The 11,655-nt window shown below is 51.9% G+C and overlaps 6 protein-coding genes across 6 annotated transcripts; 3 read left to right on the forward strand and 3 right to left on the reverse strand.

Moving 5' to 3' along the window:
• Positions 1-326: 326 nt before the first annotated feature.
• BD324DRAFT_578052 (hypothetical protein) lies at positions 327-3,174 on the forward strand (the record flags this gene model as incomplete). The annotated part of the gene is made up of 10 exons (XM_022013297.1): positions 327-472; positions 529-561; positions 620-875; positions 936-1,232; positions 1,281-1,384; positions 1,436-1,471; positions 1,522-1,618; positions 1,673-2,103; positions 2,161-2,425; positions 2,476-3,174. The coding sequence occupies 10 exons, from the start codon at positions 327-329 to the stop codon at positions 3,172-3,174; spliced, it is 2,364 nt and encodes a 787-aa protein (XP_021872258.1).
• On the reverse strand, positions 3,163-4,609 carry BD324DRAFT_349867 (HAD-like domain-containing protein). Its single transcript, XM_022012552.1, has 8 exons — positions 4,479-4,609; positions 4,376-4,432; positions 4,305-4,318; positions 4,127-4,248; positions 3,990-4,068; positions 3,678-3,922; positions 3,505-3,622; positions 3,163-3,444 (listed from the first exon to the last, which is right to left on the reverse strand). The coding sequence occupies exons 1-8, from the start codon at positions 4,539-4,541 to the stop codon at positions 3,366-3,368; spliced, it is 777 nt and encodes a 258-aa protein (XP_021872259.1). The 5' UTR covers positions 4,542-4,609; the 3' UTR covers positions 3,163-3,365.
• A 107-nt stretch (positions 4,610-4,716) lies between these two features.
• Positions 4,717-5,884, forward strand: BD324DRAFT_620478 (hypothetical protein). The gene is made up of 3 exons (XM_022015288.1): positions 4,717-4,977; positions 5,028-5,605; positions 5,647-5,884. Exons 1-3 carry the CDS (start codon positions 4,798-4,800, stop codon positions 5,684-5,686), a joined length of 798 nt encoding a protein of 265 aa, XP_021872260.1. The 5' UTR covers positions 4,717-4,797; the 3' UTR covers positions 5,687-5,884.
• On the reverse strand, positions 5,818-8,391 carry BD324DRAFT_620480 (hypothetical protein). Its single transcript, XM_022015289.1, has 12 exons — positions 7,931-8,391; positions 7,849-7,873; positions 7,695-7,798; positions 7,515-7,647; positions 7,362-7,458; positions 7,199-7,300; positions 7,075-7,162; positions 6,675-7,021; positions 6,411-6,625; positions 6,208-6,367; positions 6,038-6,151; positions 5,818-5,982 (listed from the first exon to the last, which is right to left on the reverse strand). Exons 1-12 carry the CDS (start codon positions 8,313-8,315, stop codon positions 5,905-5,907), a joined length of 1,848 nt encoding a protein of 615 aa, XP_021872261.1. The 5' UTR covers positions 8,316-8,391; the 3' UTR covers positions 5,818-5,904.
• A 247-nt stretch (positions 8,392-8,638) lies between these two features.
• BD324DRAFT_649715 (hypothetical protein) lies at positions 8,639-10,086 on the forward strand (the record flags this gene model as incomplete). Its single annotated transcript, XM_022018037.1, has 2 exons — positions 8,639-9,508; positions 9,556-10,086. The coding sequence occupies 2 exons, from the start codon at positions 8,639-8,641 to the stop codon at positions 10,084-10,086; spliced, it is 1,401 nt and encodes a 466-aa protein (XP_021872262.1).
• A 14-nt stretch (positions 10,087-10,100) lies between these two features.
• On the reverse strand, positions 10,101-11,654 carry BD324DRAFT_680086 (hypothetical protein). The gene is made up of 2 exons (XM_022019067.1): positions 11,432-11,654; positions 10,101-11,383 (listed from the first exon to the last, which is right to left on the reverse strand). The coding sequence occupies exon 2, from the start codon at positions 11,295-11,297 to the stop codon at positions 10,308-10,310; it is 990 nt and encodes a 329-aa protein (XP_021872263.1). The 5' UTR covers positions 11,298-11,383; positions 11,432-11,654; the 3' UTR covers positions 10,101-10,307.
• Between the last annotated feature and the right edge of the window lies 1 nt (position 11,655).

Below are 11,655 nucleotides of genomic sequence, written 5' to 3' on the forward strand. Positions count from 1 at the left end.
GAATTTCGGATCCGAAATTAGCCAAATCGTCACTCGGCAGGATCATTGAGCAGCTCTTCCTGATGAATGACACTTGACGGACTGACTGACAGATTGTTGCTCACTGGGGCAGACACAGCGATTGTCGTAGAGACTGACACATCATACTCAAGATGTCTAGGCGCCAACAATTCGATACGTCCCTTAGTGGATCCACGGCAAAGGACGCCCAATCAACGACTAGCAAACAATCGATGAGCCAGAAACCAGTCTCGACCAAAAAGCAGCCTGTCAAAGGAGGTCCTGCTATCACCGTTTCATCTCAGAATCGAGCAGAGTCAAGCAACATGAAGCCTTCCGGAGATCCTGAGGAGCCTAAACCTTCTGTCGATAATTCTGATGCTGAGGACATTGTGGATCAAGATACTTGCTTTATCTGCGCTGAACCGATTACATTTTGGTCTTCTGGAATCTGTGGCCATAGGACATGCCAGTGCGTGACACCATAGCTACTCTACTGCGGCTCAAGATGCTTATGCAAGCTTTCAGTGTTTGTGCCATCCGTCTGAGGTCATTCTACAAGTGAGACTTCAATCGAGAGGTCCTAAAGGAAGGGCATTTCGCTGACACCATATCTCAGGAAATATGAATGTACATATTGCAAGACAGTCACTCCTTCCCTACTCTTCTCTCGAACATCCACGGCTCCATTCCCAGCTGAACATCATGTACAACCTTCTCCAGCTGCAAGAATACAGGCGGCAATGGATGGCGCGGACAAACTGCCAAAAGGGCAACAATGGTTCAAAGGCTTGACTTTACCTGGAACTTTGGACGTCGAAGCTTTTGAGCATCACGATGTCAAGCTTGGCGTAGTCTTCGAAGATGAGGACATGGTAGGGTTCTAAAATCTCGCATCGCTAGCAGCGCTGATCACCGCGCTGTCCCTCTTATAGATGGAAGCCACGCTACTTCTCCTCCGGTTCAATTGCCCAGCACCCGATTGCGCGCACATGGCAACCGATTGGCAGGCTTTAGAGAAACATACCCTGGCAACTCATGGCACAGTCATCTGTCGCTTGTGCCGATCACAGTTGCATAGATTCGCCCATGAGCAGGTCCTCTATCCACCGCACTTACTACCGTACCATGATCCTAGTCGATTGAAACGTGGCCAGGCATTACCGAAGCTCAGGAACAAGAAGGAAGTAGAAATGGTCAAGTCTTGGGAAGCTCCTCATCCACTGTGCGAGGTCAGTAAGGACGGTGTGAGTAGATTCACTGGCTGACCCTGTGCCTAGTTCTGCCACGAGGCGTTCTTCGGTACCGATGAGCTGTTCAAGCATATGAGAGATCGTCATGAAGAATGCTTCGTGTGCAAGGAGCAAGGTCAAAGAGATGTCTAGTGAGGGTCTCCAGCGAGGATAGTGCTAGGTCGCTGCTGATGGATAAATAGCTTTCAAAATTACAACAAACTCGAACAGCATTTCAAGTGAGTGACCAGCAACGCCGGTGCTTTTCCTCTTGCTGACGATTTTCAAGACACGATCATTTCCCGTGCAATGAGCCTCAGTGTGTTGAGCAGAAGTTTGTCGTTTTTGGCAGTGAGATGGACCTACGGGCGCATACCATCGCACAGGTGAGACCCCGCCTGACCCCTCTCAAGTTCCCGCATGGCTCACCCAGAGGTCAGCACGGCGGGAACATGACGTCTCGAGATCGGGCTCAGGCTCGGACTCTGCATGTTGATTTTCCGTCCTATGGCGATGATCGTCGGCCAGGTCCATCCAGCAATCGGCCTGATCGGCACGGCAGAGGTTTTACAATCCAAACTACGCAACAGGTTGGAAACCTCGTTGGAGGGGACGGTCGACGCGATGGCGGCGTACACGGACAGCATTTATCCTCCAATGTGCCAATGGCTCCGGAAGCAGCTGCTCAGCAGGCCAGACAGCAGCAGACCGATAGGGCAGAAGACAGTCGCCGTCGAAAGGCGTTCGTCACCTCCTTAACTGATGGAACCGAGCGAGATGGAGACGGCTTCGGTACCGCTAGGAACGTTGAAGGTGGCTCGCGAAGTGGATTTGCAACACCCAGAGAGGATGTAGATGACGCCAGTGCTCAGTGAGATCGACTTTCCACCGTCACGGAGAGGAATGAGCTGACCCGCGCCTTGCCTAGACGCCACGCAGCGCTCCTATCACGAGTGACGATGCTTGTCAACGAGTCCACAGTCAAGTTGTCTTCGTTCAGAAGCGCGGTTCGTCAGTTCCGAAATAATGAGTCTACGGCAAACGATATGGTGGATACCATATTCCATGTGCTCGATCGCGACGTTGACGCTACGTCCAGTGTGGTCAGGGAGGTAGCGGGGCTTTTTGATGGACCGGAGGAGCAAGAGAAGCAGTCAGCAATCTTGGAATCTCTCAATGCTTTCAGGGTCAAAGTAGGTTTAGCGGGGTGTCAACGTCCCGATACTACACTAATACCCTTCAGCAACAAGAACAATTTCCTACCTTGCAGGCTCCGGGCGGTCTAGGATCAAACTGGGCAGGCATCACCTCTGGCAAGATTCTCAATGCGAAGCGCACGACACATACCGCTGGACGAGGCTCCTCGTCTCAGCATGTCTGGGATCGAGTGGCTGCAGCGGCTTCATCCTCCAATCGTGGACCCACGGCAAGGGCCACGACAGGCATCAACGGTCGATACATCCCCGGCTCGGCTTTGCCCCTGGCATCCGCGTCAGCCTTCCCAGGACTCTCGTCGGCACCTTCAGCAGTTCAAGCTCGCAATCCCGGTTCATCGACGTACTCTACTCCTTGGTCTTCTGGTGGTGCAGGCTCTTCATCGCGTGCTCCGACAGCCCTTGCCGGGCCTCAAATCACCTCCGTCAATTACCCCGTCCCTTCCGCATCTAAAGCCAAACCTCCGAGTCAGAGTGCGTTCCCCAGTTTACCTACAAGCAAGCCTAGCATGACGAAAGCGGAAAGAGAGGCATTATTTAAGAAGCCCGCAGCGAGAGAAGTTGGAGCCTTTGATTCGAGCAAGCAAAATTGGGGACCTGGTGGATCAAGTTTGGACGTGACCGAAGGGGTGGACGCGATGCAGATCGAAGACGGAAATTCCGGTGGAAGTGGAGGAAAGAAGAAGAAGGGCAAACAGTTGCTTTTCCAAGTCAGTGCGAGGCCATAAGTCATTTCGCGGGCCGCATCCAAAGTCTCAGATATTCTATGGACTTAGTTCAGGGAGTTGAAATGGGCATGACTGGTCAAACAGATGGGCATGACCTTGAGACGGATGACAGGGGTCCAAATCTATCATTATTATATCTATACTATTTGCCATGCTGAGGTGTCAAATAGTGACTGAGTCTATAAGAATGCTCATGATCGCTCCTCATGGAGGATTTGGGGGAAAGTCTTACCGTCTACGAGCTCCTTGACCTTGTCCTCGACCTTGTGGCTACGGGCGGATGCACTCATCAGTACACGGCACCCTGTCCTTTCACCCAAGTCCGCTTACAAGTCGAGGAACTGGACGAAGGGGATCTCATTCCGTGTACAGTAGACCATGAGATCTGATTCTCCATCCGCGCGCTCTTTCGCGAACAAAAGGTCCGCATGTTTCGCAGCAGAAAGGTCTGTGGGTGATCAGCAACCCTATGGTTCCTGGCATCCTTGAATCTCGGGACCCACCAGAAACGCCATCACCGCAGAACACTAAAACGGGAGGTTTGTCTAGATCCCGATACGGTAAGATAGCCAATGACTTGTCGTGTCCGTAGTGAGACTCTGGATGTCTGAAGACAAGCTCCCAATGTCCTTTGGTGCCTTTGCCCTCGGGGTCTGTGAATTTCACATCGTTTGCTATGATGTCGATCTCTTTAGCAGCTTCTGGCATGTGTTTCGATAAAACGGCCCGGATGATGGGTGCCATTCCGCTGAAGGGGGAGCGAGGCAAGATGTCAGTCGGGAAGCAATGGTCAGGACAGCTGTGTGGTGACTCACCTCGAAACGATGACGACTGGAACGCCGTTCGAGCTGCACCAGTTGTAGAATTTTTCAAACCCCGGGTCGAGGTTGATATCTGCACCAGGGTGGGCAGGTCAGCTTGAAGCATGTAGACTCAGTATGAAAGCTCTCACGTTCGGCCAAAAACTCGACGCATTCGTCAAATGAGTGCTTTGCGGCTACGGAGCTGATCTGCTCAATGAAGGAATCTCTGAACCCAATCTTTTCATTCAATACGTCCAGATTGTACCCTCGGCTGCACGAGTCAAGAGTCAGCACGCTTATCTGCCTTGCTCAGCAGAGCTGGCATACCGCTTGTCTGGGCCCTGAGTAAAACGTTAAATTTAGCTCATCGTACCTTGCGCCGACGGTGATGGACCCACAAATCCCAGGTTGTCAGTGAGATAGTCGTTGCTATCTCTGTCGGTGATGGTTCCATCCTGCAAGTTGATCAACGTAGTTTGATTTTTCGAGTATCGCACTCACCCAATCAGACAAGACAACCACTTTGGCTCCAGTTTTGAGAGGAGGGTATTCGAACGGTGACATGCTGATGTAAAGCCCGTTGTATATGTTACAGGTTCTATTGAGCTGAGCGGATGGAGTGAAGGTAGCCGTAGCAGCTCCGACATTTTTGACCCGCCGATCTATCGGACCGAAGAAAAGTCAGACGCCTCAGCGATCCACCGTGGGAAAATAATGTCCGACCGTCGCGTCGCGAATATACAGTTAGTCCAAAGATCTGGGTCCTCAAAGCTGAGCTTTCAAGACATTGCTCGAATATACGTCAGGCAAGTTAGACAATATGCGAATCCATCTCTCTGTCAATTCTCACCAGCTTGATCCTTCTTCCGGAGCTGGCCCATCTTCTGGACCGCTAGCCAAGATAGGTGGTGAATTGGTCTTGATCGAACTGCAAGGTGAACTATCGTGGGAGGGTGAGCAATCTGGAAAAGTTGTCGGGGTCCTTGGTCTTGACCGACCGGTGAGCATGGCGTGAGATCCCTTTACGATATACTGATCGAAATACGACAGGACAAGCCCACTCTGCACCTTGGAGAACACCACTTGCTACATGGCAAAATCACAACTCTGCAAAAGCCATACGCTGTCATTAGGAGACAGCTCGAGACCGTTCCCATGGACGATGAAGAAGGAGACAGAGCTAATCAGAGCGATGATGGCGAGGCGGCGGATGATGACCACGACGATGAAGATGATACGACACCTGATAAGAAATTGCGATCGAAACATGGACAAGGGAACGATGATGAGGAAGATGAAGAAGACGAAGAACCTCTGTTCCCCCTTTCTGATCCAATTCGTACACCCCATCATACCGGCGCACCTCCATCCAGTAGTCCGATCTACCCTCCAAGCGTGGCTCGCGATTATTCGTCCGAGTTGGGCTTTTCAAGTCCAGCTCGATGGGATGCAGAGGATGAGCAGGAGGACGAGGATGAAGAAGCACAGACGACAAGAGCTGCGCTAGAAATCCAACGTTTAACTGCCCAGAAGCGGAGGGGTAAGCGGAAGAGGGGAGAAAAGCAAGTCCGGACGAAACATTACGAAGTCGTCGGGGTAGTCTGGAAAAAGGTTGTCTTTGCGTTGAGGTGAGTAAGGCCAGACCGACATAACTGAGAGCGAATAACAGGCCTGAGCCGATAGTGACTGCAACTGTCTTGCCCGAGTGACGACGCTCTTTTGCATTTGTATTATGTTTCTGTATCCGAGAGCAACTCTGTATGTGCGGGATAACCCTTCGCCCTACACATGATTGTTCATGGCTTGACCTTGAGATGCTCAAACACAATTGGGAGGGTGCTTCCATGCCACTGTCCTTTCATTCTGAACGCTGCGTATAATAGACAGTACTGACTACGAACAAATCGACTGCACTGTTTCAAATGCCTCAGACTTCCCTGCTCTCATCAACGTTGACAATCAAGGCCGCGAACCATCGCACTTCTTCTACGAAGCTTTTAGCAGACTGATAAGAAGAGTCAGATGGATACAACACCCTCGAGCCATTTCATTCGACTCACCACTGATTCGTCGACGGTGTGAGCATTGGTGGGGAACGATGGATCATCAGGAGGGCTGTAAGCAAACCTGTAAATGTTTCGAGTGAGATTCCAGTATCGCTTGGTATCAGTGTTCTATTGTTTGGCATCAGTGACATTCCTGTGTAGCAAGACTCTGATGCTGCGCTCACTCCTGTAGACATGGAAGGGGAGAAGTAGAGCTCCTTGGCAGCTTCGACTTCGTTCAAATTTGCCCCAGGTCGACTGGAGTAGATCCCTCGACTAGTGCCGGCCAGCAAACGCCAAGCAGCATCCTCAGTCGTGAAAGGACTAATAGGAGCGGGGTTGAGCCTGGGGAAAGTCAGATCAGCTCATGCGGATGAGGACGACATACGAAGAGTTGAAAGCTTCTGCCAGGATGACCTTTCCGCTTGGGTTCGCCATCATGTATGGGCATCCTTTCAGCTCAATATCCTTGCCGAAAGCTTCGAGAGCCAGATTATATTCCTCAGCGACGGGTGACAAGGTCTTGATGAGGTGTTGCTGCAATTCTTCAACACTGGAGGCGATGTTGATTCGGTGGTTGACAACTGTAGTGACGACCTCGGGCTGGGAATGCACATGAGCCCAGTCCGCCAACATATCCACAACCACTCACCAGAGCATTGATCTTGAGTCCACCGTTGATGATATCGATAGCCTGGGTAGTACTGACCATCGCCTTGCCAAGGCCTCTGGGAAGCGAGTGGTCTTCAAGGCTTCCACTAACGAACCATTCCTCGACATCCTTAAGAGCCTTGGTGTCCGCCTTGGCACCCTTTTTGCTCATCGACTTCTCGAGCTTGCGCACTGACTTTTTAAGCTTTGTAGGCATCTCAGGCGCAGTGTTGGCGTAGCAGACCATTCCAGAGACAAGGGGACTAGACTCGAGGAGTTTTGGTTTGTGAGGGTTCCGCTCGAGAGCACGGACCAGCTCGGCGGTGTAGCCAATACCAGAGTGCTCGGCTGGAAGTTACGTGAGTCAGATGCACGCTACCCTGGTGGCACTAGCAACTCACGAGGGACTGAGCTGTGTCCTCCCTTTGTTTGGACGGTAATTTCCACATCGAGATAGCCCTTCTCAGCGACCGCAGGAGCGGCATAAAGCTGAAGTCAGTCATCGTAGCATGACAGCTTCCTCACCTGTCCCCACATCTCGTGAAGTCCGTTGCCTTCGTCGACCAGCATAGCCATGGAGTCTTTGCCGTATTTGGCTTCGATCCAAAGCCCAAGGTTGTAAGCTCCCTGACATGAATGGTCAGCGTCGGGTGAGTGCTTCGCTAATTTCGAGCAGTGAAGGACGAACCACCTTTCCACCAGTCTCCTCATCGATGCCCAGCGCCAGAACGACAGTTCGCGAAGGGGTAAATTTGCCAGATTCAAGGAGCAATTCGATGGCGGACCTGGCGAGCAACTTGCATCAGGTGGAATTGCCGAGGTGCGAGCATGCTCGACTCACATCATTCCGATGACTCCTGACTTGTCATCGGCACTACCACGTCCCCAGATCCTTCCATTCTTGGCATCGTACTCGCCGCCGAAGGGATCGTGACTCCACAGACCTCGAGTTGCATTCAGGACAGGGACGACATCTTTTAACATAAGCGATGGCCTAACTCTGAGCCTCTGACCCCCTTACCTTGATGTCCGGTCAAAAGCAATGGCTTTAGGTCTGGATCTGAGCCAATCCATTCGTAGATCAGGGCATGGGTCATGACTCGAGTTCTCTTGAGGTGCTGGTGGCTTCAGACCTGGTCAGCATCTGTTCGGTTATCCTAGGCATTCCAACTGACATTAAGGGGTATGCCTTCTCAAGATCTGTGGTTTTGTCATGAACATCATAGCATGGAAGAAGACGTTGTAGATATGACTCACATTCTGCATGTTTGTAGAAGATATCCCATCGGGGGTCCTCACCGACCTCTCCCATGACATCGAAGATCTCAGTCGGGATACGTACCGAGCCTCCGAGCCATTCAATGATTCGGTCATCCTGCCCTTCGACAAGAGAGGAGACGTCAAGGCTCTTGGGCAAGATAGGCTCTGCCTGTTGACATCCAGAGGAACCTGCATCCTTGTGATGTTTGTGCCCATGTCCAAAGATTTCGGTCGACTCGGAGATGATTTGGGGGATCGAACCGAATCGGGCAAGTAGGAAGATGGCAGTGATGGCCAGCAGTGGTCGATACCATTGCTTGTCCTTCTTCTGAGGCTGAGTAGACGCCGTGGGCAGCGAAGAGTACTCTGCAGAGGATCCCATTTTCGATGTGAGACTCAGCGATGTACTGCGATTGATTGATGATAAGGACCTTATGCCCCTTAGAGGGGAACATGCGACAAGCGGGCGGAGGGTCCGAATGTATCGGATTTGGGCGAAAAAGCCGGAACGGACATCGCCGAATGCTGCGCGGCTGGTTGGCGGGTATCGCCGCCTGGTTGAAATCGTCGGACGTGTGGCAGAATCCTTTGTGAGGATGAGGATCTTTTGAGGTGATGGGCGAGATAACGGAAAGGTATAAGCGATGTGACTTGAGTCAAGGGGGTTAGTGGTCTCTATCATGCGTCTAGTGTAGTCAATACACAATGCTAGACCGCCTACCGTTTGAGATACTCGCCGCCATTCTGGACGGGCTGAGCTCTCAGGACTTGACTCATCTGAGCCTGACCGACAGGTGCCTCTCCGAACATGCAGAAGTCAAGTTGTTCTCCTCAGTCAGGCTTTGCAGCTCAGGTCTCGAAAGGGATGTGGATCTTTCTGTTGGATACAGGAGACCTTGCGGTCTCATCAAAAAACTTGTGCAGTATCCCATCAAGGCCAGTCACATCCGAAAGCTCGAGCTGGTGATCTCACCCCAGGACTTGGATTCGCGCGTGGCCATGCTTCTTCGTGGCTGTGGTCGTCACCTCCGGGAGCTCGAATTAAGCGTGACGCTTGGTCCCGTGGAGGTGAAAGTCCTTAATACGATATTGGACGAGAATACCTCGGATCTTCCACAGCTCACTCATCTCTCGCTTCCGCTGTCGCTCCTAGGCACTTCACTGTGCAGAGATCTGTTGAAGAAGACACCTAGACTCCGCCATCTGATTCTCAAGCGGATTAAGTCTAGTTATCTGACCAACTCGGATGTAGGGCAGTCTCCCTCTCAGAACATGGCTTCGACAAGATTGAAGATTGTCTGTATCACCGAATTGACATTTCTAGACTATGAGAGCGTGTCAAACCTTTTCACCACTTCTAAAAGCATTGAGCGACTTGAGATTACCTCGGGCCTCGCTGTCAATGACACACCACCCTGGAGAGAACTCACTGAAAAGATCCGTCAACTGCCGAGTCTGAGCCATCTGACTGTGGAACTGGGCAGGCCTTGGAGATGGGAGACGGGAGGATTCAATCAATTACGGGACCTGACCCTTCAAAGACGATACGATGGTTGCTATGTTCCTTCGCTGCAGGTAAGTGCAACGTACGGAGCGAAGAAGCTCGCCTGATGCTCCGCCAGGACTTGGCCATTCCACCTCTCCCAAACCTGGAGATTTTGCGTTTTGTCAACACAAGACAGACCTCGTCCAATCCCTATTTCTGCTGTCAGCATTCGCGTCAGTCGACGCCGCCCGCGATTCAGACTGTAGAGATTCCCTCAAGCATCCTTGGGAATATTCGAATGGCTCCCAGACTTCACAGGATCGAACTTCACACGGTCCTACCGAGGCTCAATCTCGGATGCTGGACTGAATCCCCTGAGATGATGGAAGAAGCGGTCGTTGAGTGCATCAGAATTCGGTCAGTGTCCACGCCGGGACGCTTTGAGCCCATATTTTGGTGTCGGAACGATTCGCACGTTCTTCTGCGGACCGATGGAACAGTCAGACATCTCAAAGACCGTGTGGCGCAAGACTGGATCAGCATCGCAGGTCAATCCGCAAAGCAACGAGTCGAGATTCTGCCAGATAGAATCAGCGTGTCAGCTTGGATCAAAGATGAAAGGCAGGTGATCGTGCCCATGGATGTGTGGGAGCTTCCGTCCGGCTAGCAGTCGATGGAAAGCTAGACCAAGATTAAAATGCATGTATGGTACCGTAGCCTGCGGTAGATAGTTGTAGATGGGGCTGGGGGATTGACTGATCGGTATGATTATGCGTATACAGCTTATGAGTCTTCAATCCTCTGAGCCCTGGGGCAGAGGGGAACCGAGCCTGTCAAAAGACTTCCTGGTGGTTCGTGCTCCGTTCGACCTTGCTGTCGGAAGCTGTCTCATGAATCCGTCTCCCCACGATGCCCCGTCGATTGACCCAGAATTGCCGCCGGCTCAAAGAATGAAGGAGCTGAAGCATCCTTCACGGATACCTGTGGTGCGTTTGGTAGCTGTTGAAATGGGATTGACCGGTCTGCCTCGATAGGATCCGAGGGAATGGTCGGACTTTCATCTAGTGCCGCAGGTTCTGGCTGGTGCATCAGGGGTACAGGTTCGTCTGGTATCTCCGCCAGGTCTCTAGCTGCCAATGAAGGCGTCCCCAAATCAGGTGGAGAGATCTTGGGAGCAGTAGGAAGTGGGATAGAAGGGGGTGGAATGGGAACTTGATGATTGAGCAGAAACGTCGCTTCGAGATATTGGGGCTTGGCTGAATCGGCTTCCGAAGGTAGATGGGTATCCGAGGTGAGAATCAAGGAAGAGCCTGAATGCTCCGATTCCTGTCGCTTGGGAGGTTCTGGGACGTCGGTACTTCTTGAAGACTCGCCAGCGGACGGACCCAAAGATTGCATCTGACTTGAAAAGTCAAAGTAGCTAGGTCCAGCAACAGTGCTCTTGAATCCTGAATCATGTGAGCTTGGCACTTTCGAGCCATGGATGATAGGTGACTCTGTCGCCTTCGGCTCGCCGCCATCGGGCTCTTCGGCATCCTCTACCGGTACCGGTAGGGGCTTCGAATCCGTCTTGGACTGATCATGCCTCTCCTCTGCAGGAGAGCTATTCGGTAATGTCCTCGGGCTGGTCGCTAGCGGCTCGACAGCGACTTCCAGTGGGGGCGGAGGCAATGGCTTCTCCGTATCCCATTTGAAGTCCTGCAATCCTCGTCCAGGAGGAGAGACGATTCGCCCAGGTGGTGCTGGAAAAGCAGCTAGAGAACCATCCAAGCTCTGTCTCTTGTGGCTGCTACTGCCTTTGAACCCTCGAGCAATCTTCTCGCCAAATGATCCGAATCGCCTGTGGCGAGTAGGGTTGTGAATGGCGCTGACTTCCATGCCATATGATGCCTTGAGCGTGACCGAGCGACAGCGAACAACCGAGGTCAAGTGTCCAATATGAATAGGTGACTGACTCTCCTCAGCTGTTCGCGCTATCAGCTGGTGTCCACGGGGGTGAGAATTTGATTTACGATATGATGTAATAGATTTCAATTAGCGGAAGCAAAAAAAAGGAGGAACAATTGCCATTGTGTAATGGCCATGATCCCCGGCGAGCATGAGACCACGTGACCATGTAGCCTATATAGCTGCCAGCTAGGAACTAGATACGGGCCGGCTGATCATGGTGTAGATCGAGTGGACGATGTTGTTGGTCTCATGCACTGCATTGAGCGGATTAATATGTGGTTATCGA

This window comes from Kockovaella imperatae (assembly GCF_002102565.1).
Source record: "Kockovaella imperatae strain NRRL Y-17943 chromosome Unknown BD324scaffold_4, whole genome shotgun sequence".
NCBI lineage: Eukaryota > Fungi > Basidiomycota > Tremellomycetes > Tremellales > Cuniculitremaceae > Kockovaella > Kockovaella imperatae.